Here is a 27,514-nt window from a genome sequence, read left to right on the forward strand (position 1 = left end):
AGTTCTTCTTTGCTTGAAAGGAGACCCTCTGCCAGTTTTATGCTTCAACATTTATCTGTAGGATCAGCCGACTTCCTCTTAGGCTTTCGTGGCATGAGCTGTCGTCTTTCCCCATGCTTTTTCATTTGGGGAGTGAAGGGACAACACTAACACCAAAGGCCCGGGTCACTTCAGCTTTTACACTAGAGAACACCCATTTTACAGAAAAAGGACAGAGACAAATTAATTTAGCAAAAACATTGCTCAAGGTAAAGTAGGTTATGTATTTTTGAGCTGGGATTTGAACCCAGGTCTCTTATTCAAAAATGCTATTGTTTCATCATGCTTCTGTTGAATGAAAAAGGATATTGGTTTTAAATTTGCACTTGCAACTTTCAATGAATTTGGGTATCTGGCTCCAGAACATTGCGGGTCATCCTCAGTAACACAGAACATACTGGAAGCTTGATTCTAATTTGGTTAGTTAAAACCACTTAAATTACAAGGTATTTTGAATATCCTAAAACTGTAAGTACTATGAAAAATGTTGATGTGTTCACTATCTAGATTTTAAGATAGGAAAGCTTTTGCTATGTTTGCTCTTCGTTTATTTTATTTTTAAACATTCATTGTGGGGAATTGGTACGTACATATATTGCAATTTAATCCTTTTTAACTTCCCTTTCTTCTCCTCTTCTTCGATCCTCTTCCCATCTCCTCTACAAAGAGAGTGTTCTGTTGCCTGTTGTTGGTCTTTTATTTTGCACTGTGTCTCAACTCTTCTCCCCTTCTCTTCTTCCTATCATCAGAGCTATACCCTATTTCTCAAACAACTTGAGGAAAAGAAATCATTGATGCTATAATGTTTGCTTATTGAACATTGTCTTCAAAATCTGGGTCCTGTGCATGCCAGAAGATGACTTTTGAAAATGGAGTTAATGAAAGACATTGGTTTATTAGGTAAAAAGTATACGATGACATCTTCAGTCTTGAACACAACTCAGTTATGGATTGTTTGGGAGAATAATACCATGACCTAGAATCACAGAAAATAGAGTGAAATGAATTCTTAAAATCAGAGCACTTAGAATTTCCTTTGTAAAAACTTTCTCATCATGTTGGCAAATATATGGATGGTGATGTATGAAACTTCTTGGAGTTATGGTTATACATTTTCATTATCAAACTAATATAGCTGGTGAATGTCCCTGTCACATGTACAGCAACAGGAACTCCACTCCTCCTCATCTGATTGGTTTGTTATACAATTTATAATCCCCTGAGATCATCTGTTTGCCTCAACCCTGAGAAAATATTCTTTCAGGCTTTCACAGAGAGCAAATTGGTCAGGCAATGGCTGTGACTCATCCACATGGCTGGCACTGACAAAGGATCTATGAACTGCAGTACAGGATTTCAGGGTAAATCCTGAGGGGATTTGACTGACCTTGTCGGATACAGAAGTTACATTTCTTGTTATATAGCTCTTGTTTTATCTTGGTCTTAACCATCCAGCAGAAAAGTATAAAAACGAGGTACAAAAAGTAAAGCCATATTAATAGGCTGAGCTGGAAAAGGCTCAAGTCAACAACTTCTGACATTGCCAGTCCTACAGATAACCCACTACTATTATGGGCTACTGGACTATATTGAATTATTTTGCTGAATTCATGTACCTATAATATTTAAATGGCAATGGAATACCCATCTCTGACAAAACTAAACAAAAAAAGGGGATATAAATGAAGGACCATTTTGTATCTGTAAATATGAAATAAGATAGATAAACAGCTACTTTCTGTTAATTCAATGAGAAGAAAGATTTGTACTAATAGTGTTTGGACAGGATATCATGTCTCATTTTGTACTATGAGTAACTACTATGAAGATATACAATGTATTATTATTGTAACTGTCCTACTAACCTGTTTTGAAACTGTCTGATTGCTATTTGTTTCTCCATAAAATTAATAAAAAAATAAAAAATTTAAAAAACGTTTCATCCAGGCAACAATATCATCTCTTTACTCTTTATGTTTTTTGACTCAAGTTTTTAAATAAAAGAGAGAGAGAGAAAACCCTGAAGGTAAGGAAGAGGAGTGATTCATAAGCACCTTCATGTTCTTGGCATGGATCAGGCTTATCAGCTGTAGAAACTCCCCAAACAAATATTTACTCCATTGTTTTTGACTAAAGATTCTTTGACCAGGGCACAGCGAAAAAGGAGCTTGAAAAGGATTTAGGAAGATATAATCTCATCAGGTTCTCAAGCACTAACTATATCATTTTGAGCAGGCTGCCTTGTTGTTCTGAGCCTTGGATTCCTTATCTTCACAGTGGGGATGCTGACGTGATGCTCCTAGTGGCTATGAGGGCTGACTGGCTTAGCACCCAGGGGTGGATGGAGAGAGTTAACTGCATGAGCATGCCCTCTAGACAGCTGTCAGGTTATATAAGCAGAGACCTAGAGTTGGCCATGGCCACTACCAGTAGAACTGAGGAGAACCAGCACGTGTCAGGTGGTAGATTAAAGTGGTGCCTGTGAGCTTAAAGGATGAAGCCTCTCTTCATTTTGTGAATATTTGTCCAGTTTAATGGTACAGTTTAGACATATATCTATATATCTATATCATATTCATCATAGGGCATTAGTACCTGTACATGGTATATCTTAGTTCTTTTTTTCCTCCACTCCCTTCAACCCTTCTTACCCTCTTTATTGTTTCCATTTTGTCTCTTTTTTCTTATCTCTTCTTTTCTCCCCACCCTCATTCCCATTTCCTTGTGAATAATTTCTTCCTATTTCACAATACCAATTACATATTTTGTTTCTGATTTATACTTTCAGGTTCTCACACCAGATAAACACTCCAGTCTTTACCACATGTGTGGTCTCAAGGCGCACCCATTTATCTGTAAGTGTCTCAAGTTTGCCCTTCTTTATGGATGAGTAATATTCCACTGTATATAAAAGCTATATATTATATATTTTTTACCCATTCATTGGTCGATGGGCATTTTGAATTTTTCCAAGATTTAGATGTTACAAACTGTGCTGCTATGCACATGATTGTGTGTATATCACCATGGTATGATGCTTTTAATTCTTTCAGGAAGATACTATCTGGGTCAAATGGAACCGTGAGTCTTAGTTTTTGATGAATCGCCACACTGATTTCCACAGTGGTTGTCCTAGTCGCCACTCCCACCAATAGTGGAGAAGGGTCCCTTTACCCCACAGCTCTACCAGCATTTTTTATGGCTTAATTTCTTGATGATAGCCATTCTTTCTGGAGGGAGATGGAATTTCAGCAGTGTTTTAATTAGCGTCTCTCAAATGATAAGGGATGTTGAACATTTGCTTTTTGTATTTCTTCTGAGAAATGTCTGTTCCTTTCAGATGTCCAATTATGGACAAATGAGATTGGGTCCTTAAATTTGAGGAGTGTGAACTCTTCAGTTCTTTATATTTTCCAAATATTAGTTCTTTGTCTGAATAACAACTAGCTAATATTTTCCCCCTACTCTGGGTTGTCTTTTCATTCTGTTGATGATTTTTTTTTGGTGGAACCAGGGATTGAACTTAGGTCCTTGTGCTTGCCAGGCAAGTAAGTGTTTATTCTCCTGAGCTATCTCCCTGGCCCCCATTGATGATTCTTATGCTATACAAAAGCTTTTAAATGAGATCCTAGTTGTCAATTCTTAGTGGTATTTCCTGTGTTGTTCATGAAATTTTTGTTTCCACCTTTGTTTTCAGGAGCTCTACCTGTTCGTTCTTTCAGCAGATTTAGAGTTTTTGTTTTTCTCTATTTATTTTAATGAAGAGTAGCAACACATTTTTTGTTACATCTTTGTTTTTTGGAGGTCTAATTTAAAATTCAAAAATTAAAAATTTCATTGAATATAATTTTTCAAAATAAGCAATGTTGGAAGAACAAAAATTGAAATCCTTTAGTTTTAATGTTGTGATATCTGGAAGCATTCCCTATGTGATTGATTTTAAAGATGTATAGAAGAGACATCAGTGTTTGATTTTTTTAAAATCAAATAAGAAAGATACCCCTATTTAAGTAAGTATTTTGATGGTCCTGCTATCTTTTTGGATAAGATTATGATAATAATAAAAGTACATCTTTGAATCTGTTCAATATTGATAGATCTATTTCTGAATGGGATATAGTTATATAATGCATTCTTCCAACCTATTCATCCTCTAGGGAAAAGTACAATTGGTAGATTTCAAGAATGTTCTGGAGCATTTTCTCAGAATGTAGGCTACTTCTTCACAAGCATAGTTTGCTATAGTTTTTTATTATTGCATCAAAATTTATAAAAGGTCTTGACATATGTAAGGAGCAGGACAAATAGCTGTTTTCACCACAGTATTTTAGGATGGACTATGTAAGAGGGTGATGTGTTATAGGTTAAACTAATCTCTTTAAAAAACAACTTAAAGTGGATGACTTCACACAGCAGTAATTTTCCACCTTTCTGGAGCTCTGCACTTTTAGGATTTTTGAGATAGTGGTTATTTATGCTTCTGTGTATTTTCAAGCATGTAGAAGTATCCTAGAAAATGGAAGTGAAGGGCTTTCTTGTGATTTAACAGGACCTTTTATGCTATTGTCCATCTTCAAATCTTAACCCACTAAATTGCTGGAATACCTCTAGCTACCTCAGCATATGGACATTGAAAGACAACTTTGGTGTTTTTAGTTGTAGATGTTGGAGTCTTAACACTGAAGCAAAACTATCCTGTCAGTGTTACAGAGAGATTAGTCTCCATTAAACAAAGGTGGAATTTCCAGAGCAATGTGTGAATGTACATTTGAGATGGGTAGGAGAGGAGTGACCGCTGCTCTGATGACAGGGCTGAGGAGGCTCCTTAGAACTCCACTTGGCCTGCCTGTTGACTTGTTAACTTGCCATGACTCTTTCTACCTTCTAGACGTTATATCTTTGACTGGTTCAGAGAAGTTGGCTTTCAGATCAGTGAGCTTGCAACAAGCAGATAAGCAGGAGAATAATTTTTAGACACAGAAATTCTATAAATAAAATTAGGAAATCACTCTTGCTATTTTCTAGAAAGATTCAAGAGGCCATTTCCATGCGGTTGGATGCCAACGACTGTGGAGAGGGATCGAAGCAGAGGCTGCTTTTAGTTTTTAGTGGGAGTAGGCAGAAAAGGAAGAAGGGGAATCTCATAGTTTAGGGTTCCTAAGTGGGCGAGACTCCGTGCCTAGTCAGCAGAGGCAGAGTGTCAGAGTCTAATGCATTGGGAAAGTCTAAGGCAGACTTCTTCTCTTTCTTTTCTTTCTTTCTTTCTTTCTTTCTTTCTTTCTTTCTTTCTTTCTTTCTTTCTTTCTTTCTCTCTCTCTCTCTCTCTCTTTCTTTTTTTTTTCTTTCTTTCTCTTTCTTTTCTTTCTTTATTGAGACAGTTCAAGCTGTCCTTGAGCTTGCGTTATAGCCCAGGCTGGTGTCAAACTTGTGGCAGCCCTCCTGCCTCAGCCTCTCAAGTGCTGGTGGGCTTACATGCATGCTCTCCCATGTTGGACTCCTTCTTTTCTTGATGTAGCTTGAGCATGTGGAACTTCTAGCCAGCTAGCTGCTGCTAATCTTTGGTAGGCAGAAGTTAGAGCAAAAATATCTCATGTATAGTTAGTTACAATTCATAGCATGAATATAACTGAAATACAGAAAGGAAAAGACGATTTGGCTAACTTAGGCTATTTTTATTATTCTCAATACTGCTGAAATTTATGAAAAAATTTTGCACTTGAATGATGTATTATTAAATTAGTTGAAGATGATTGGCAAATGTTAGGAGCCACACTACTACCACCTAATGGACAATAATGCAATTAATCATGTTTTGGCTCGACAGCTTCCATACTTGTGACTGAAAATGTTTCTTTTTTGATAGAGCATAGTTCAGAATATTTTAACATATTATATTTGGCATGGAATCCTATTTACTTGAATTCACATAGGAAATTATGTATTAAAATTTTATTTTCTGATTTTAAGGAGATGCTCCTAGACTTTAAACTATACATATTCCCATTTTAAAACTTAAACTTGGCACAATGCTTTCCAACCGTAGCACAGTCAGTTGTAATTCTGGAAAATATCAAGTGAATAAAGGTGAGTGACATAAAGGTGAAGGAGTGATATTTCCTGTTTTACTGGTGCAGTCTGTCCAGCTAGGGTCCCTGGTAGTCTCTTGTCTTATTCTAATCTGTTTTCCACACCTTCATGTGTAGAAGAGTCTGGGGGCCACTTACAACCTGACATCCTCAGCGGCCTTCTGTTATTAGACCACTGTGCCAAGTCCCGATCATGGCCTGAGCTCTGCTCAGCATGGTCCCCAGCGTCCCGCCAGGCCCATACAAACCCCTCCTGTCACACCCCTCCCAGTGTTTGGAGGGTCCCAGAAGGGCTCCCGCTTTCTCTAGCAGCATCCTGAGAAAACCTCCCTCCCACACCCGGAAGGAGCAGTCCATCTAGCATTTACTTGTTTCATGTAAATTATATAACCTGTGTTTAGTATATGTTCTGCCAAAGTGAGCACACTAACCTGTTTTTAAATAATTAATTTGCTAGTTATTAAGTTAACATCTGTCTTTTCCAATGGTCTCCATACTCAATAAGGGTGGAAGTGTTATCTTTATTTTTCACTGTTCTGTCAATTGCATGGCTAAATTCTTGGCAGGTAAGAGGTAGCTCATGATGTAGCAGGAGTTGAGTTTTAACAAAAGCTAAAATGGGACGGCATCTTCTCATCTTCACCATTACGATCTTCCATTTCCCTTTTTATTTCTTCTTGCTTAAAAGCCTCCTGTTGTGTCCTGTGCACTCGGCAGGTGCTGAGCAAGTCCCCAAGGACTTTAACTCCCCTACGACGGACGACACCATCATCTGTGCATGGCTTGCCTGCTCATTTGTTCACATTTCTTTCCCCAAAGTAGACAACCTGCCATGGTTTGCAATGATTACGATTCACTTTTATTATAATTAATTTTTTAAAATCCAAGCATATATGAAGGACTAGGGTCTGAAAAACCTCCAACCAAAGAATAATAAGGATTCAAGACAGACAAGAAATGAGCTGCAAACATTGTGAAAGAAAGCTTTCCGCATGAGGGACTAGTACAGGTGCTGCACGACATAGCTGGCAATGTGTTTGACTGCGAGCAGCGTCTCCTCGCAGGTTGCACGGATTTGGGACTCCGGAAGCAGAAAGCCATATCTGCCTGTATCCCGGAGTTCAAAGGTGAAGGAATATTTGATTCCTTGGTCATAAGCCCAGTCGTCAGAGCCTCCAGCAGCAAGATCTGGAATGAGCAAATAGGAGGAAAAAAAAACTTTAAGGAAGGAAGTTAAAAAAATTGTCACCTTTCTTTTGTATTTATAAACATTTCATTGTGCAAAATCAGAACAGGTCAACTTTTTAGTAAACCATATCATAAATGATTTGGGGACTATAACTTAGTCTTACCTACAGATTTGCTTGATGTGATTGATATGTTTAATGCCCCAGAAATAATGTAATCTGCACTATAAACTTTTCAGTGTGCTTATATACTATGACAAATTAAGATATATACATAGTATACATCAAAGTAGCAGATCAAACTATTTACTATACAGTTCAATGTACTGTAAACACACACTGAAAATGTATAGATGAATGTATATCTGATCTTGTGAAAATAATGAAAACTGTATGATGAGAGGTAAGAGGATAGACTCCAAAGCCTGTGGGAAGTGTGCTGGGTCTGAATAATGAAACTGGGGCAAGTAGAGGGCAGAGCTGAGCCTTCATTCTTTCTTATCTTCAATGTGGAATGTAGGGCCTGGCAGGAAGTCAGCAATCATTTAGATATTAATTCATTCACTAGAAGTTCTCCTGTCACTGACACATAACCTATGTATTCATTTATCCATTGCTTATCCATTTATCTATTTATTCATCCAACAGCTGTGTGGGCCCCCACAACACTACAGGCTGTGTGTTCAGCTCTGTCCCTTAAGGGCTTCTAGCGTAATGGAAAAAGAACACTTAATTGAATTAGGCTGAATAAACATGCACGAAGTTCACAATATATAAGTGACTTATTTCTGCTGGAACCAGCTTAAGAAGAAAGTATACCACCTCTTAGAGCAACTTTAAAAAAAAATACAGAAAGCGATTTTATATGAAGCTAAAAAAATCCAACAGCTCAGGATTAGAGCTTTCCCAAAGTACTGAAGGCCTCTTGGTGACAGGAGTGGATCTTTTTTCTTGTGTATATTTCTGTTTCTTTCAGACCTCAGGGAAAAAGAAATCATTTGAAGACCAAGAAAAATAGAAATTGAAAATAGGACCTGTGGTATGTGCCTTTTCAGAACAACCCAAACTCTGCAGCCTTCATGGCCCTGGAGTTGAACCCCTAACCCTCTTACCACAGGTTTCTCCCACTTTCATGCGCACGCTGAGGGGCTGGTTAGAGGGCTGATGGTCACCCCTAGAAGGCAGCTTGTGCCTTCAAGTGGTCTCACACCAAAGTCCATTTAGCTGAGAAAACACTCCCTCATATACTTTGTTTCAGCAATAGTACTCCGATAAGCTGCCGTGTCATCACTTGGGGTTGAGTCTTGACACTGCAGGGTGGTTTGGTTGGGTGTGCTTGTTCCTTGTGCACCTTCAGATCACAGGGTTTAACACCCGATCCCTTTTCTTGCGTCCATACTGTGGATTCTTTGAACAGTGCTCTGGTTTCCCTGCCCCTTTTTCAGTATCACTTCCCTTCTCCCCATCCTCCTTTCCTTTTCCTCGTAGGACCTACTAAGGGCCTGGTACATAGATGTGCAGTAGATGTACACAGACAGCAAATGTTTCTGCTGTTGAAAAGAAAATTTTTCTCTCTCCTTTTTGAGTGGAAAAGTGACCATATATTTCATAAAAAGTCACTGTGAGGCAAAAGCCATATGCTCTAACCAATTGGAAGAGAAAGGTGCTAGGAGCCATTAGGTAGCTTTTTGGGCACAGGCTCCTTTGCCCCTTGCCGAGGCCAAGACTCACAGATTGTAGTGGCTCCTGGGCCATAAGTGTACTTGGTGCCATGCAGGGAGGCAAGTTCATTCACAGCAGCTTTAGCCAGGGCATTCTGCAAAAGAATCAACAGCACAAAGGTCAGTAAATCTATAGAAGCACATGTTGCCAAACAACATCCTACAACTTAATTTCAAGACAATGAAGGTATTTATTTCCCACTTGAGCTAGCATTTTTTACTAATGCACTGCCTAATTCTAATTTTTCTAGCTACCTTAGTCATATGATACAAATAAGTCCTGCTAAAGAATGTGTTCTGTAAGGCCCTCTACAGATACTCAGACTGAAATTTCTCTTTTGTCTCCAGACCTTGTAAAAGAAAAATGGAAGTCAAGGGAATCTACCTGGTTATGCCCAGAGTTTGGCTTACAGACACACATGCACAAACCTGAACAACACAAATGCTGGTTGGCAATGTGGTAGGTATAGGGCCAGGACAGAGTCATGACAGGATTGAGGGAATTAGGACAAGAACATGAGAAACTACAGGTATGAAGCCTGGGGAGTCAGTCCAGTGTTCAGTGCCAACCTGGAAATGCTTAGGAACTGGCAGTTCCAACTAAGAGTGGTATCTCCAGCTTGGAAGAGTTTTAAACTGAAAGGTTAGAGAACATTTATTCTGTTTCAAAATGCTGAACATTTGAATTCCAGGATACTAGTATGTATTAACTTGTGCATATTCTTTTTTCTTAAAAGCAGCATCATTTTCTCATAAGAACATTGCCCCCACACACTGCGCTTGACTCCTTGAGGAGACGGGCTCTCTGCACTCCAAAATAACTTCCTTGACATTCTTTTCTACCCATTAAGTAAGCACTTACAAAGCAAGACCTGACTCTGCTTTCCAGAGCACACATGAGGTTTGAAAACTGCTTGTTTACTACAGCAGAAGTAGCTATAATTTGTTCTAGTTATGAAACTTGCTATAGTTCATATTTTGGCATCATAATTATTTCTTGTACACATGTTTGGAAGACTGTGATACTGGTGATGAAATCAGAATAATCTGAGTTTCACAAAGTAGAAACTTCTTTTACCCCTTATTCTAATGATAAAATCATGTTAGTAGAGTCTTATGTCAAACTGGTGAAGTATGACTTTAAGATTTCGATGATTCCAGTTCCTGAGGCATTCATGCCCCATCAATAAGGTGGAATATTTGAAAATTTAAAAAGGGTCAGTATACAGTTTAAGTCATGATTTTCGGTTTTAGCCAAGTGAAATGAGGCAGCTAGTTGTGTGGAACTAACTTCTTACACTCAGAGTTTTATATCAATAATTTGAAAAATTGAAGGTTCTGTCCCTTAATTTCTGAGCTGGTAATTGAAGACATGTTTTACCATTGTGTTCTACACATATCACTCCTGTTTTATCCTACTGTCAGTCTTGGGTCTTTTCCTGAGTGTTGGATATAAGACCTATTATTGATCAAAATGTGAACAATCTGCAAAGCTTGCATAATGTTCAGAATAGATATAAAAATCACCTTTTAGAGATGTGAAGCCAGGTGAGGTAACAGTTCTTTTGGTAGATGAACAGTATTTTTTTTTTTTTTTTTTTTTTTTTTTTTTTTTACTATTCTACAATTTCCTGAATTTGTTAAAGAAAATTTCTGGTTGTTTATTGCTCTCTACGACAAGATCTCTGGTCCCGAAGAACTCCTATCCCTTCCCTAGATCCCTTCCCTAGCTTCTACTTCTCTTTGTTTAAACTTAGAATTATTATTCTTAGCTAGTAGAAATACAGCTCTTCAGGATTAGTTCCAAATGTGAACCATTCTAAATGCAAAAAGTCTGAAGGTGAAGAGTTATAAAGAAGAGTTATTGAAAGATTTACCAGTCAGTGTCATTACCTCTTAAATTTGTGCCTCAATTGTCCAAGACTTTGAACATATTTCTTGCTGTTATGTAATAATTAAATATTTAGTCCCAACTGAAGGGGCCTACTCGTGATATATTATCTCCTTTGGCTTATCAATTTATCATTGTAGTCATGACTACCATTAGAGCTACTACACACAAAAAAACTCTGTTGGTTTTTCCTCAAACCATGTGCTGGGTGTGTGAAGTGCCCCCAAGTGCTTTCTAAGCCCTCAGACACCTCTATCTTCTGCAAACGGTTGCTCTGTCTTGGATGCTGAAGTAATATCAAAGATTGATGTTAGCTCCAAAAGGCTGTAATTTTATTCCTGTCACTGACACACTGAAGGAACATTTAGCTTGTTGCTCACTGTCTTCTTCTCTCCCCTCAACTGTCTCTCTTCTTGCTGTCTACCCATTGCTCACCTTCTGAGGGTCACCTCACCACCTCATTTTTTAATGGTTCTATCACCTCCTGTGAATGTGCCATTCTCCTCTCCAGGAAAAGCAGCTTTCTCTCTCAAACCATGACCTTTGGGCATTCTTATATGCCCTCCAAGCTAGATATTCTTCAAGTCCTTCCCTGCACACCCACCCCTCTTCCCCTTACCTCATTACTCAGGGAGCCCCTCTTCTTTCCCTAGAATCATCTTTCCCTTTCTGCTTACACAGAAGACTTCTATTGTTTTTCAAATTCATTTATAGAACTATCCTCTTTGCGAATATGTCCCTCACTCTCTTTAAAGGCACACAACCTCCCTGCTTCCTGAGTGGTCAGGCTCTGTGTTGTAAGCAGTTGTTTGTGAATCTCCTTTCCCTAAGGGAGTTCCTTGTGGGAAGGGATTCTTGGCTACTCATTTTGTATCTGCAGCAGATTTCTCAGCATGTAGCAGTGGTTGGTTGACTGAGCTCTATTCGGGGGCTTAGGGGCATCATAAACAGGCCAGATTTGGATGCGGGAGTAGAGTGCTGAGCATTGCAAAGGCTGAGGTGTGACCCACCAGAGTGCAGACTAGAGATGCTGCTGGGGAGTGCAGTGATGGGGGTGCATGGATCGCTACATCTAGACATTTCATATTCTGCACACATTACTTACTTCTATTAATAAAAAAAACAGGTCTGTGGACCCTCTCTCTGAGCCTCTTCAGAACTGAGAGACCAAAAAGAACAGACATTAATCAACTAAAATATCATATTTAAAATTCCAATTATCTTAAAAATCCCTGGAATCAGTGTGGGTCTATTCTTTTGAAGAGTTTAAATAATTTCACAAATGTTACTCATTTATCTTCCCAACATTATCTGTCCACATTTCATCACCCTCGAATTTTCTAGCAGAATGGAATGCCACGTGGGGCGGCCTGCTCAGCAGGAATGTTACAATGAGCCGGATGACTGACCCCTGCCAGGAAAGAGAGCGAGAAAGGCGAGAAAGGCGATGCTTTCATTGCTAAAGTGTTACAGGAGTAACTTTTCCCTGCACACTTCTGTGAAAGGGGACTAAAGTGTCAGAAGACTGGAGAAGCAACAACATGGCAGAGAGTGGAGCACACCTTGAGATTCCAGTTGGTGGCACTTTCTCTGGAACTACCACGGGAAGAACAAGTCTTACATGCTTGTTCAGGGTGTTCAAAATAAGAACTAACATTTACATAAAACCTTATGCTTTAAAAAGAGCTCTTGATAAGCACTAGATATTTTTATCCCCATTTTACAGATAAAAGAATCAAAACCCAGAGAGGATAAAAGATCTCGCCCAAGGGCATGAAGCCCTGTAAGTGGCTGACTTGAGCTAGGTTCCTCTTCTTTTAAATTTTGTGCTCTTTTTCACTTCTCCTTGTGGCCTTCAAATACTTCAAAAGAAGTGTTGCTGGAGCCGGCTTTACCCAATTGTAAAGAACAGAAGGAAGCTAAATATAAATCAGCCGCAGAGCAAACTTTGCTTTCAGTCAAGGCCAAACATGGCCAGCCTTTATTAATCCTTAGATATGAATTTCCTACCACATCTTATGCATGTTCTCTTTTGTTATCTGTTTCCTTAAAAAGAGGCCTTGGTCCTAGAGCAAAAGACAGAGAGAATCTAAAATGTCACATCTAGCTCAAAGCCCAAGAGACAAAGGACAAAGCCATGTAATGTTTCCCAGGCCCGGGCTCCCGGGGCCTGGGGAGATGAATAAGCAGAAGGTGCTCTTTACTGGTGACCTTCGTTCCCAGGTACCATGAGATAATGTAGCCCGTCTCATGACGGTGCACATAGTCCTCGTTCCACTCTCTGCGCGCATGGCCTGCCCCATGACGGGGGGGCTGCCCTTTCTAATCTTCCAGCCATCCATTATTACCATATAGGGAAAAAAAAGCCTCAAACCCACTATGAGGCATTGCACCATTCAAAGGAAATTTTCTTCAGAAGTTTGTTTCTAACTTGAAGCCCTGAGTTTAACCATCCCCGTGGGTGAACGCATGTGATAATGGAAGCCTCACAATGATCTTTAACTGCAGTTTCCTTCCTTCTGTCCCATGATAATGTGTAACTTATACCAAGGGACCAATGAGAAATTTAACTTTTATAATTCTGGTGCAAAAGGGAGCAGCTCTTAAAGTGTACATGCAGGCACCGAGAGGAGAGCTCTTGGGACTGGAAATAACAAATATGTTTCTGAGAGGAGAAGGAACAGGGACCAGGAAATGCTTGGTTTTGGAGCTTTCTGTAGAGTCTAGGAGGGGAAAAGGAAGGCTTTAGCTGGTATAAACCAATTTTTTTCCCTTGGCTGATCTGTAGATGTATCTTTCAGCTCTTTAAAATTCAAGGGAAATGTGAAACATGAGTCAGCTGAATTTGTAGTCCAGCAATTTAGTTTTTGATGGAAGTTGTAATCCTCACAAAAAAAACTTTAAGAAATAAAAATTATGTAATAGGGATGTGCTGCGTTCTGGCACTTGAGGTTTTTAGAACAATGCATACTATTTTTGAGGAGGCTGTGGGATCTCGTAAAAGCCAAGAGTCCTTGGCAAGAAATATGATGGCTCTTATCTTCGTTTCAAGCAGGGTTTCTCAACCTCAGCACTCTTGCCTCTTGGGGTTGGATGAGTCCTGCTCCTATGAGGGTCGTCCTGTGCACTGTTGGGTGTTTGTCAAATTCCCTGGCCTCTACCCACTCAGAGCTAGCAGGACTCCCACATTTATGTCAATCATAAATGTTTCTCAAATATTGCTAAATGTCCCCTGGGGTGAGGTTGGAGGGCAAAAGAAAGTAAAAATAAAATGTAGTATGGAAAATGTGAGTTAATTTGAAAATGTTAAGGATGAAGGCAAATGGGTTTTAAAGGTGCTCAGAAGGCCTATTCCTTTGTTGGTGACCATACAGGCATCTCTTAGGCATCTCTGTTAGCCAATCTTGTCCAAATGACATTTTACTGGGGGTTATTAGGTTCAGCAAAACTAAAAACAAGTTACCTATGTAGATTTATATTTAGATAAACAGCTGATTTTTTCAGCATAAGTTTGCTTCAATATTTTATATGAAATATTTTGGACATACTTATAGGAAAAATTACTTGTTTTTCTGAAATAAAAATTATACTGGGTGTCCTGTATTGAATCAGACCATCCATTCACCTGTTTCTGGCTCTAGGTCTTACTGTGCCACAATTTGTTCTGGTATCAAGTGCCTCTATTGCCTGGTTGTCTTACTGACCAAATCTTACCCCGAGTCTTCCCCATGAGGGTGATGTAAAGCAGGCCCGCCTCTTTCTTCTGCTTTCTTCCAGCCCATGTTTGAATCCTGTTCTTGCATACCTGTTGGCACTCTTCTCAGCCGGACGTGCCCTGTTCCTTCCTCTGCCACCCAAACCCTGAGCAGACTTCAAGGCTTAGAACAAATGACATCTGTATGTAGCCATCCTGGAGAGCTTCTGCACACACAGCCATTTCCCTATCCGGAATTCCTACAACTGTGCATAATTAAAACCCCCAATTCTCTCTTTTTCTTGCATAGTTTCTAGTATCTGGATTTTATAATTTCAATTAGATTCTAAGTTTTCAGTGGTAGGAGTCATAGTTTATGATGAGCACTTAATAGATACTCAATGACCTTTCTGATGATTGCCTGAGAAGCACTGCACAGAGCTGGCTCAGCAGGAAAACGCTCTCAGAGCAAGGAGTCATCTAGAGTATATAGCGGTACGTCAGCAACTGGTTTCTTTAATCAAAGACACTCTGCTGATTCATTTAAAACTTTTTGTCTTTTATGTGAAATTATAAATAATAAGAAAACTCTTGAAGCAGATATTTTGTTCCCTTTAGTGACTGATAGCTTGCCTGACAGGGTGATGGTTTTGTTTCGCTAGCTATTATGTAGGGACTTGGTGACAGCCGTGGTGGGTATGAACATGTCCTGCAAGAGTCCTCCTCCTAATTGTGATATGTCTTCCCTCTGATTTTTATACTTATCTCTATTTGTGGTTTTGGCTTATGTTCACATGCTTGGGTGGAACGATGGGTTTCCGTCTTGGTGTCTCATTAATTAACACTTCAAGTGACTGCCATTGGACTGGAAGGTGTTATATACTTGAGAGGTGGACTTATATCTTTTTACTATATTTCATAATTTTTCAGAAAGATTATTCAGTATATATTATAGTTATTATTATTTTTCTTTTAGTTAATTAATACGCATTTATCAAAAGAATGGGCCAGAGTCACATCATATTTCTCTATCCATGAATTAATATGGAGGCAATCATATGCTAGATCAAGGCAAATTTTTCCCCTTGTGGGATCTTCATAACAAATAAAAAGTGAAAATTCTCTCTCTCTCTCTCTTTCATATATATATATATATATATATATATTCAAGTTCTTCGTTGGTTACTACACTTACATTTGAAATTATACTACAGTTTGAATTTGTTCTGGAAAAATGTGCTTTTATGTAAGTATTAAAATGATACAAAAATTATACAAAAAAGGACCTTTAGTTGCTCAGAGATTAAAGTTGCTTTGAGGTATCAAAATAAATTCAAATAATGAATGAATTACATCAAATACTATTCACTCTGGGCTCTACTAATGGCAGATAAGTGTTTATGTAGGCTAAAGTTTAATCAGAAAAAATTGGTAATTGAAGTAACTTTAAAATCAGTAAGTGCGATATAATTATAATTAAATTTTACATTTTAGTCACTTGTTTTATGCTCTGGAAAATGTAAGAAATGGCATCATTTTCTTTTGAATGTATTAGTTCTGTGAGGATTAAAAGAAGCATTCAAGATAAAATTATTTTGAGGCTTGCATGTTTTTCTTCGAAGAATAGATTATGAATATGTTGAATAGTTTATTCCACTTCTTTTTATTTATGTATTTTTAAAAATTAAAAAAATATATTTGCTTGATACAGGGGCTCACTAGGCAGTTCAGGTGTGTAATGATCTTTCTGTTTCAGCCTCCCTAGCGCTCGGATTAGAGGCGTGCACCACCCCAGTAACTGAGGCCTGCACTGTGTGCCCAGGGTTCCAGGGCCAGCACAGCATGCAATACTGGGGATCGAACCCAGGTCCTTGTGCTTGCCAGGCAGGTACTTAGACTGGCGATATATCTTTCCAACCCTCCACTTCTTTTTAAATTGGACTTTTAAAATAATTTTGGAGGATGGAATCTTGAATAATATAGCTTTCTGTGTTGCCCACCCTTGAAAAGCAGAAGTGATTCTTGCGAGAATGCTTAAGGTTCACAAGCTCCTGGAACATTTTCCCACCATACAGGGCACCACTGCGTGGGTACAGGGAACTCATTAATCCTCAGTCTTGGATATTTTCCTGGATAAAATTCCCATAGGAAGTAACAAAAATTATTCACATGATTCCAAAGGCAAAACTTACTTGATTCCTCTATAACTATAGTTTGGAGATGTTAGAGAAGCCCAGTTTTTAGGTTATTGTATGTAGCAATGGACATAAGATTATTTCATTTCTAAATGGGCTTAAGCATATTCTCCAAATAAGAAAAGATTCTGAACCTTTGTAGAAGAAGATCTATTATAAATAAGACTTTAAAATTTTTGGCTAGTATTAGTCTTTTAGTATTTTTATAGCTATGAATATATTGAACAAACTAGAAATATTTACTACTGACACACTTAATGTGTTTTATACTTTGAGTTTTGTATTTTAATAACTCATAGGTGTTTAGACATTAGGATTTTGTTTTTTCTTCTTTGATGTAATATAATTTAAATATAGTCACATGAATTAAGCACATGCTCTGACCTTGTCCTTTCTGGTGGCCAGAAATCTAGGACAGAAACCAGGGGCAACACTTGAAGAAGAGGGGCATAACTGGAAAACAATATTTTGTGGTTCTAGCTAATGATGTTTTGTTTTAGTTTTTGACTACCAGTAGGAAAAATGGAAGCTTTTTGAAATTTTTGAAAAAGATGCAGTCAACTATTAGCTATCTGTTTTGTAGGAGATTGGGTTGTTTCTGTACACAACATATTTATAGCATTACATGTTGTATTTGGTCTCTGAGAAACTAAACGTGAAAGTACAAAATAACAATTTTCAGTTTTTAAAGTTACTGGGTCTTCAGATTTAGATAAGCCAAATATCTATGTCATTGTCTAAGTGGAATACTTTGTTTTTTTATGGTGCAATTCAAACGCTTTAAATCTTAGGCTTGCTCCTTTAGAACACTGATCTCAAGTTCTGGCCACCAGATGTTTCAGAAGTTTTAAAAAGTTGTTTCAGGAATTCAGACTTGCATTTTAAAAGCATTGCTGAATAATATTTATCAATATTACTTCTCATAAAAACATAATATTTAATTGCTTATGTGATTGTATCTTAGTTGTTGAACAAGATGGCTAGTTTTTGATTTAAGGGATATTTAAATTTTTTTCATTATTTCTCATATCTGGAAAGACTCATTTTAATGATTTGTTCATTCATTGATTACTTCTATGTTTCACTTAATCAAACAATAGAAATAAGCAATTTTAAAATCTCCTTGCTAAACCTGGTATCAACCAAATGTGGCAGATTCCTAATGACATCTACCATATTCTACGGCTGTCAAATCCAGCTCAAGACAACTTGGCCAGATGGATTCTGACAAAGGTTATATATAGGGTCAATGAAATTGGTTGATTATCCCAAGTATGTCTGAAATCATCTTTTGAATAATATTCTGATGAAGACAGAGGAAGTGGAAAAACTGCCATTCTGAAGACGAGTGAACTAACCACATGTGTGGGACTTCTCTCTGCACTGAATCCTACTTCTTTTAGCCAATTTATCCAGCCAACTCTAGATCTGTTGTAAGTTCATAATTTTTCCCTGCTTCTACTATCCAAGACCAATAAAGAAACTTCCAGAAATTGCTATTATAATTTTTCTTTTCAGGATTAGAATGGAGAAACAATCTCAGTAGTGAAATGCATTGTCTACTGCCTTGTCTACTTACCAACTCAGCATTGTTCTTAGGCAGTTTGTAGGAATAGGAGTAAGGGTAGAGCAACATCTGGGAGTATGAGTGGATTGTCAGATATGCTTTGATGGAAGAGAGATTTTTCCGGATGAAATCAGTTAAGGCTTTGGTCTCTTTTTCAGACTCTGCAGTGGGGCCACAGTAAGTGTCAGAACAGGGTTGTTTAGAAGCTCCATTTTCTGGGTTAAAAAAAATTGTTATTAATGGCCAATAATTATCTACTGAAGTCCTCATAGAGGATGGTTTGCTGTTTCAAAATTTCAAATTAGGAGGTTAAATATATATTGTTATCATAGGAGTCCTTATAATTATCCTTCTCTGTATACATTTTGCCCTAAGATTATGATGGTATGTTTTTAAGATGACATGATAAAAAAATGCATGAAATCACCAATATGTGCCTGTATAGTACTACACAATGGGATCAATGTAGTGTAAGATAATTCATAAGGTCAAGACTAATGTTGTGATCATTATTGACTGCATAACAACTTTATTTCAATAACTTTTTCTTTCAGTTTTTTTTAGCATATGTTTTCAGTGCACAGTGTTTATATTTCTTGTGTAGAGTTGGTACATGTACAGAACACCCATCTTTATTCCACTTTTCATCCCTTTTGCCTTCCCTTCCTCACCCTTCCTTCTATGAAGACTTCTTCCCATTTGCAAAAGATATATCTCCCTGTTTCCTATTATCCTTTATTTTGTCTTTGATTTGTATTTTATGTTTCTCATATAAAAGAAATCAATGAAATATTTAAGTTTGTGCGCCTGATTTATTTCACTTTATATTAGAGTCTCAAGGAGCACCCTTCTTCCCACCAATGACTACAACTCATCCTTCTTTATGATAGAGTATGGCTTTCTGTAGATTCACTAGTCTACACTCTCTAGACTAGGTATTCCAAAGTTAGCAGAACATTGATTTCTACTATATTATTGCATAAACATTGATTGTGATTTGTACAATATGACTATACAATCTAACACGGCTGGGAAAACAAAGGAATGCTCAATATATTCTTGTCAAATGAATTATTAAACTATTATTGTCTGTACTTTTAGAAAGCTAGAACTCTAAAGTATAAATTCTTTATCATTTTTCTTATTTTAGTCACTGTTAGGTTTTCTTTTTTTATTGAGAAATAAATAGCAATGAGACAGTTTCAAAACCGATTAGTAGGACAGTTTCCATAATTAACACATTGCATATTGTTGTCTTCATAGTGGTTATTCATAGTACAAGATGCAGACATGATATCCTGTCCAAACACTATTAGTACAACTCTTTCTTCTCATTGATTTAAGAGAAAGTAGCTGTCTATATATCCTAACTATTTTGTATATACAGATGCAAAATGGTACTTCATTTGTATCCCCCTTTTTTGTTTAGTTTTGTCAGAGATGGGTATTCCATTGCCTTTTAAATATTATAGATGTAAGGATTCAGCAAAATAATCCAATATAGTCCAGTAGTCCATAATAGTAGTGGGTTATCCATAGGACTGGCAATGTCAGTAGTTGTTGACTTGAGCCTTTTCTAGCTCAGCCTATGAATATGGCTTTATGTTTTATACCTCGTTTTTATAGTTTTCATCTTAGTTTTTGAAGTGATGAATGCGAAATAGCCAGATACCTACCACACCAGCCAGCATTAAAATTTCTGTTGGGATCAACGCCACGGCAGGAAACTCCAGTCTGGGTAGAACGGGTCTTTCTCCACATTCGACTCTGAAAGTGGATAATGTGATGAGAACATGTATTATAGAAAGTCATTGGTTTTAATTTCATCAATTCCTCTCAGTATTGGTCCACATACCGAGGTCCAGGTGTAGATGTAGCCGTCGATATTAAACACAGGCAGGATATAAAAGTCTAATTTATCAAGCAGCTCCGTCATTTGGGTCTCTTGTCCATAGGTGCGTACAGCCTGCATGTGAATTACAAAGCAGAATTTCATACCAAAATGCAATATAATGCTAATAGAATTCATACATACTGGAAAAAATACTGACTTTGACAATGAAAGCAGGGTTCCAAATTGATGTGGTCAAAACTAACACTTATAAAACAATTGGCAAATTATCAGATTTTTTTTTTTTTTAGATACTCTTTAAAATTACTGTTTCCTATTCTTCTCTGCTCCTGGTATACTTCTGTTTCCTCCATATGTAACTCACATAATTGTTGCTTTTAACTTTTTACTTGAAAGATTTAATAACATTAAAGTCTTAAAAATTTCCTTTGGGATAGCAATGGCAATAATTTGTCATCAAAGTTAATAGGATATAAGAGAGCAAGACCTACTCCTACTATGAAACCTCCTACAGATTTTCTTAGTAGAGGAAATATAGTAGGGAAATGAGAAATTTCTCTTGTGAAAAAATAATTAATGGATTTTGAGTATGTTCTCATACATTTTTCAAACTGCTTAATGAATGGAAGCCTCTCCTTTATCATTTTTCTAAAGAAAGGAATCCCACTGAGGAACCAGTTTTTCCTGTAAAGCATGTGAACCCTCAATCATGAATGAAGGGCTTGGTGTTCTCTTAATCACAGGCCTTCTGTTCCAGTATCATAAGATTTATATCCAACCCTTCCCCATGCTTGCTTGAATAAACTTGAAAATACACGGTTTCTATGTGCGAATAATTTTTTTGTGTACTTTCTGTGATACTCTACATAAAGTCTACTCTCTTCCCTGTAAGTTTTCCCTTTTAATTAATACATTTTGGAAGAAAGTACATTGTAAGTTCACAAATATCTTGTTTCTTTTTAAATATTTACTCACTTATTTTTGCATTACTCTGTTGGATTTTTCAGAAATAGCATTCTAAAGATGATCTTATATTTTGTTCATTCTTTCTATACTTTTTTTTTCTGCAGGTAGTCATTTCATCTTTTCTATTTATTTATTAAATTATTTATGCCAGTATGCAGTAACAAATATATAAAAGTTTTTTTAAGGTTTATTAGATGATGTTCAAATTGCTTGCTTATTTACAGCCATTAATTTCTAAGTGACCAATTCACTATACTAGCTATTAGTCTGTCTAACAAAGGTGAATTTAAAGATTCAGATGAGTAAAATTCAAATAAATATAAACTTTTTAGCTTAAACACTTTGTTTACAAAGTATGCTGGCAAAGGTTGACCCTAATTTTCAAATATGGTAACTCGGAATTATGTTTTATTCTGCATTGTTTTCTCTTATTATAAGTTATAAGGAATTAAGTCAAATTAAAAATACTTTCTACTTCTCATCGTACATACTGACCTCTTTCACAAACCACTGGCAAAATGCAGGAGAAATCCACTCTCTCGCATGGAAACCACAATCTATGAAGACAGCAGGCTTATTTGATTTAGCTTTGCCAACCTACAGTGAACAAAAGAAAAAGGAAACTGTGATCTATCGCATGGCGTTTGGGCTATCATTCACTACCCTTCTTGGCTCTGGACTCAACAGGTGAAACTTGACAGGAGCAAGTCATATATCCTGTGATTAAATTAAAGCACAAGACTGGCACAGTATGTTCTTGCCTCTAGACACAATGTTTGAGCTGAAAGCTTACCTGACTGTTTATTATTTTTATTAAGCTTGACAAGCTCACATTTCTAGAAGATGCTTGATTACCCTGCTTAATTGTACTCACGTGGAGGTTATTTTCAGCTGCTATTATTAGGTGACATGACCAAGACAACTGGATGGGTAATTAGAACTAATCATGATTCTTGCTTATCTTCTAAGAATTTTTTTCCTTCTATTTCTTTCTTATCTTCTTATTCCCTTCATTAGAATTACATGACAAAAATGGCATCAAAGACTGACAGAAACAAATTGTTGATATGCTTTGTAATGTTGTCTGATAGATGTGAAGTTTATGAACCTCTTTAGCAAATGAATTTGCAAACAACAGCTGGGAGAGAAGAATTTCATCAAGGTAGATGATCATTTACGTTGCTTACAGGAATGTGGTTAAATTTATAGTACTTCTTTTATTGCATTTTCTTTTTGAATAAATCAAAATAATGACTTAAAATTTCACATATGATAAAAGAACCTGGGGAATCTGTTTGACTCCCTAGGGGACATAGGCAGCAAAAGAGTTATAACAGTGTTTGGGGTAAGCCTGCTGTCTGTGAAACAGATGTTAATGCGTTAGAATTCATTGATTTAAAGCCTTCAGACATGGCAAGGTCATGATTAAAAATAATTACCTTGAGGAGGTACATTGAACGTCCTTCAAATGTGGTTCCGATGCTACTGCGAGAAACGAGATCTGGATTCTCAGCAGCAATTTGTTTTGTCCAGGCCTCTATCTACCAAAGGGAATCATATGTGGATTAACGTGACATTCTTGGTTCAATTCCCAAAGCAATGTCTGTGAAAACCATGTGTAAAATGTACCGTTTCCCAGTTGTTGTACTTTGTGTAACTGTGTCCTGTTGCACGGCTGTGGCTGTCAAACTGGGCTTCCATCGCACTTCTCAGGTTGCTTATCATTACCCTGCAATGAACCAAAGCGGGTGCTCCTAAGGATGCCATTATATCCTCCCAGCCCAGTCATCACACATGACACCATACAGTCACTGCTCTCGGTGCCATGCATTCTTTAACGACTCACATATGGTCCTTTGATTATTCCTTCTGCTCCTTAGTCAGAGCTGGACAAGCCTGGTTCTGTTTCTGGTCATAAAGAGTGAGTCACTGAGAAGGATGCTGGAGGGTATGCATTAGGTTGGCTGTTCTTCACTCCCAGCTGCACATCTCTGGGTGTCTAGTACCTGGGTAACTGGGCACTCTGGGTCAGGCTGTTGAGTGTCCAAATATGAATATATACTTCAGGCCTATCTATGTCATCCTCAGGACCTTCCTGGTTGTAGTGCCATGTCCCAGAAAACCACTTTGGCCCAAGAAAACAGAATTAGTTGGCCTCTCCAGGTTTTGGGAAGTGCCTGGAAATTCAGAAATACTGACAAGCTAAAATTAATTGGGCAAATGAATACTAAGTTTAAAGAACTAGTTTCTATTTGCATATCTGGCTGTTTAAGCAGTTTAATAGTTTGGTAACAAGGTACTATGACAATTGGTGATATAATCTTTGAGGCTGGTCTATTCTTATACATACATGGTGATGTTGAGAGTAGCAATTTAGAGAGGTGGACCTGAAGGGTTGTGTGTATGTGTGTGTGTGTGTGTGTGTGTGTGCGTGCGTGTGTGTTCATTTCTCTTTGTTACTTTGAGTGGAAAGTGGGCTTGGAAGGAACACAACTTTATGGACTTTAATGTCCTTGATCTCAGACCTCTGGGTATTGTGGACAGAGACCAGCTTGCAGCCCTCCCTTATCGCTAAGCATGCCTTGCTATGGCTTTATCTTCCAGACAGGGAATTGTAGACACACATCAAAGTCTGCTTTTCTTCTCCTGCCCTAGGGGCATTCTGATGAAGTCTATCAGGAACTTCCTCTGAACCTCCCTCCTAGTTCCTCCTTCAGTTGGTGAACTTTGGTATCAACTTGTGTCTGTTTATGGAAGATGCAATAAATTATTATAAATGGAATTACTTATAAAAATACTAAATGGTACCTGCTTTATTGCAAATGGAAAATACTGCTTTAAGAACTTAGCTGTCCTAAGCAGTATTGAATTAAAAAGTGAAAAGGAAGGGCTGGGGAGATGGCTCAGTGGAATAAGTGCTTCTCTGGCAAGCACAAGGGCCTGAGTTCAATCCCTGGTTCCGAAAAAAAAAAAAAAAAAAAGTGAAAAGGATCAGACTTTAAAATTTATTCCATGGAAAGTAAATTTTCCTTTGGATAGTTGTACCATTTTGTTAGTATATTCATTTTCTATGGCTTCTTCAATTGCCACTAACTAACTTAAAGCTTAAGGCAACACTTATTCACTATTTTGCAGTTCCTTAGGTAGAAGTCCAACGCAGGCAGCAGTGGGCTGAAAGCAAGCTGTCAGCAGGAATGTGTTCCTTTCTGGAGTTTCTAAGGAGACTCTTATTTGTTGGAGCTCTCCTCAGGTCCTGGAAGCTCCTTGCATTTCCTGGCTGCAGTTCTCTTTCTTCAACTCTAAAGCTAGCAACAGCAAATCAAATTGTTGCATCCACTCTGGTCTCCTCTTCTGCTTTCTGCTTTTGAGGACGTACATGGTTACACAGGGCTATCAGGCCTACTCAGGGTAGTGTTCCCATTTTAAGTCAACTGGTTAGGAATCTTAAGTCATCTATTGCCTTAATTTCTCTTAGTGATATACTGTAACATATTCAGACATACTGGGGATTAGGATGCAGACTTCCCTGGGGGACTGTCATTCTGCCTGCTACTGTCAGGAGCAATGAATACAGCCTGTGTCATAACTGTATTCCCCAAATTAGGTGATTAGGAAATAGGATGGGAGTGGAAGGACTCTGAAGTTAAGAATAAAAAGATCAATGTTTTAGTTTGGCTGAAGTCATTAATTGTTCTTAGAAAAGTCATTGAATCTTTGGATCTTAATTTAATAAGTTTTGCAATGGGGATATGTGGGTAGTGGATACTGATGTCCTTTTGAATTCTAAAATGCAGTGATGTGACTCAGCGCACAGGACTTTGTCATTTACAGATTTTTCCAAGGTAGATGAAAAATTTTTTTTTTTTTGACCAATTACCGCCTTTATCTGCTCTGGAAAAAGAGGCAAGAAATTAAGCCTAGAATAGAGATAGTTTAGGAAGAAATATATAAACATAAAACAAAACAAACAGAATGAAAACCTGGAGACTTAAAAAATTAGCATGGCTAATGTCACCAATATTAGTATTAATAATAAAAGAACTACTTAAAAATGAAATGGAAGGAAACAGCTATACTTATTCCAGTACCATCAATTTGAAATAACACCTTAAAAAGTATGAGCTTCTCTGACTGAATTATAAAAGAAGAAAGAAGGGGGGGGGGAGAGAGAGAGAGAGAGAGAGAGAGCGAGCAGAGAAGAGAGAGAGATTAACTAGATTTTCCTTTGTCAGTGTTTAAGCAAAATACCATCTAGGTCATATGGCTTTTGTGTGGGTGCTCAGAGAAAAGATTTCAGTCAGTTGCTACTAGGTATTCAGAGCCTTAAGACTTTCAATATATACCTGTGTCTAAGATTATGTTGGTGGCTATTTCTGACCTACCGAGTGCCAGTTTGAAGCAGTAGGGGGAGGAGAGCAAAACTTCCGAACATATAGCTCCTCTTTCACTGCACCCAACTCTAACGAATACAATATTAGTTAAAAGAATTGGTGAGCATGTGGGAGCTAGTGTCATCATTTGGTACTAAGCAGATATGTCCTGTTAGAGTTATTACTGTGCTAGTATTAAGCATTTTCATCAATAACCAGAACAAAGAAGCATTAAAACAACAGTTCAATTCAAGAAAACATCCAAGAGTAAAAGTATTCTTTAGTAACTTGTGAAAGAGCTTCAAAATGAGGTTAAAATGTGGTGCTAACTTTTGCCTGAAGACAGGTTATTGACCTCAAATGATCCTTTCCAGCCTCATGATTATTTGATTTTATTAGATTTAGGACGAAGTACTACTTTAGCTGTATAACAAAATATTATTACTAAATCATGAGCTACTATTGTAGAAGATTAAAACAATGCCTCTTAATATAATAGGGACCACATTATAGCTCCGAAATACAGAGGCATATACACTATTTTTTACTTTTATATGCATCTTTTATAGCACCATCCAACTTCCTTTTCTGCTTTTTAAAATATGCAAGAAAATTAGATAACCGTGACTCCCAACAAAGCAAGTAACACAACATCTGAGAAGGAAAGGAAGAAATGACTCAATTTTATCTCTCCTTCAGATTCTGGAAAATAACATTGCTAAGTTCCTGGACTTTGTGCTCACTGCTACTGAAGAACACAGCTATGTGCCCCTTGCTGTCCAAGGCACTTTCCCGTCTGACTCTGAAATGTGCATAGAAATGACCTTAAAAGCAGTGAGCAACAATTAGCATATCCCTCGGTTGTCCAGGGAAAGGCAAACTTCTTGAATTTGTAGGAAGGTTTTCTGTAAAGGGCTGCCCACGAATGGGTTCCATCAATTTAGCTTCAAACCATAAGTTGAGATTTGCATTATTCAATTCCTAGCCTTTCCTATACAAGGGTGCAACCCAGGTGCATAAAACTAGATTTTTCTTCTTACAAACATTTTGACTTTTTTGTATAATAGTTCAGAATTTGACTAAGATGATATATGTTTTGCTGAGGAGGGTGGGAGATGGGAACCATCAAAGAAATCTGAAAAGCTATGTTGGTGGAATGTGTGGAGGGCACACATGCAGTTTACAGACCCAAGAGCAAGTCCTCCTAGCCAGCAGGGAACGTCTAAATACACATTAGTTACCATACGAAGTAATAATGGGATGCACAGGGACTCCTTGCACCCCGGCAAGGATATTGCTGGTGTGCTTCTCTAGAATTTACAGGGACTTATTATTATTTAATGTTTAGAAAATTACATGCCATAGTTGTGCTCAGCAGTGAACAGCGAAACAAAAACTCACACGATCTTAGCCCTCAAAGGACACCCTATATTCCGGGTAAGACCACATTTATCCATAATTCCCAAAAGTTTGCTGCTGAAAAAATGAAGTAAATTTTCTGTCAAAAAGAGTAAATGGAGACTGAGGTGGAGTCAGGAGCTATTTCTCTGTTTTGTGGTATGAGTAGAATAGGGACATCATTCAGGTGCTAATATTGGTTTCTGGTGGCTGATCTTCCTTTGTTTTTCCTTAAATAATTCTAAAGAAACCCCATTATTTTGAATGGTACTGAGGTTCCTAAAGGCTAGGATTTTAGAGTTCATTCCTATATAATAAGAAGAGCAAGATGTCATGGACAGGAATCTTAATCACATTTTGAAACTGACTAGGAGGGGGCTGCCCCTTAGCTCAGTTCTTTAAGTGGCTGCTTCAACAAAGCAGTCAGCCTCAGGTTGCTATGGTTCGATCCCCACAACTCAAGCCAGCCAAACATGCCCTGAAGGCTTTCTGAGCCAGGCCCCCCCCACAAAAAATCCTTCTGAAATTGACTAGGATATATATATATA

At 37.7% G+C, this 27,514-nt stretch overlaps 1 protein-coding gene across 1 annotated transcript in view; it reads right to left on the reverse strand.

Moving 5' to 3' along the window:
* Positions 1–7,052: 7,052 nt before the first annotated feature.
* Positions 7,053–27,514, reverse strand: part of Cpb1 (carboxypeptidase B1) — a 30,635-nt gene continuing 10,173 nt past the window's right edge. Inside the window, exons 4-11 of the mRNA XM_004629198.2 lie at positions 22,828–22,927; positions 22,638–22,739; positions 21,694–21,795; positions 20,236–20,346; positions 20,057–20,147; positions 18,393–18,595; positions 9,044–9,128; positions 7,053–7,313 (exon numbers count right to left, since the gene is read on the reverse strand). Of these exons, the coding sequence (XP_004629255.1) occupies positions 7,126–7,313; positions 9,044–9,128; positions 18,393–18,595; positions 20,057–20,147; positions 20,236–20,346; positions 21,694–21,795; positions 22,638–22,739; positions 22,828–22,927 (982 nt within the window). The 3' untranslated portion in view covers positions 7,053–7,125. The remainder of the gene's footprint in view (positions 7,314–9,043; positions 9,129–18,392; positions 18,596–20,056; positions 20,148–20,235; positions 20,347–21,693; positions 21,796–22,637; positions 22,740–22,827; positions 22,928–27,514) is intronic.

The sequence above is a fragment of the Octodon degus genome, unplaced genomic scaffold (genome assembly GCF_000260255.1).
Source record: "Octodon degus isolate 3935 unplaced genomic scaffold, OctDeg1.0 scaffold00028, whole genome shotgun sequence".
Lineage (NCBI taxonomy): Eukaryota > Metazoa > Chordata > Mammalia > Rodentia > Octodontidae > Octodon > Octodon degus.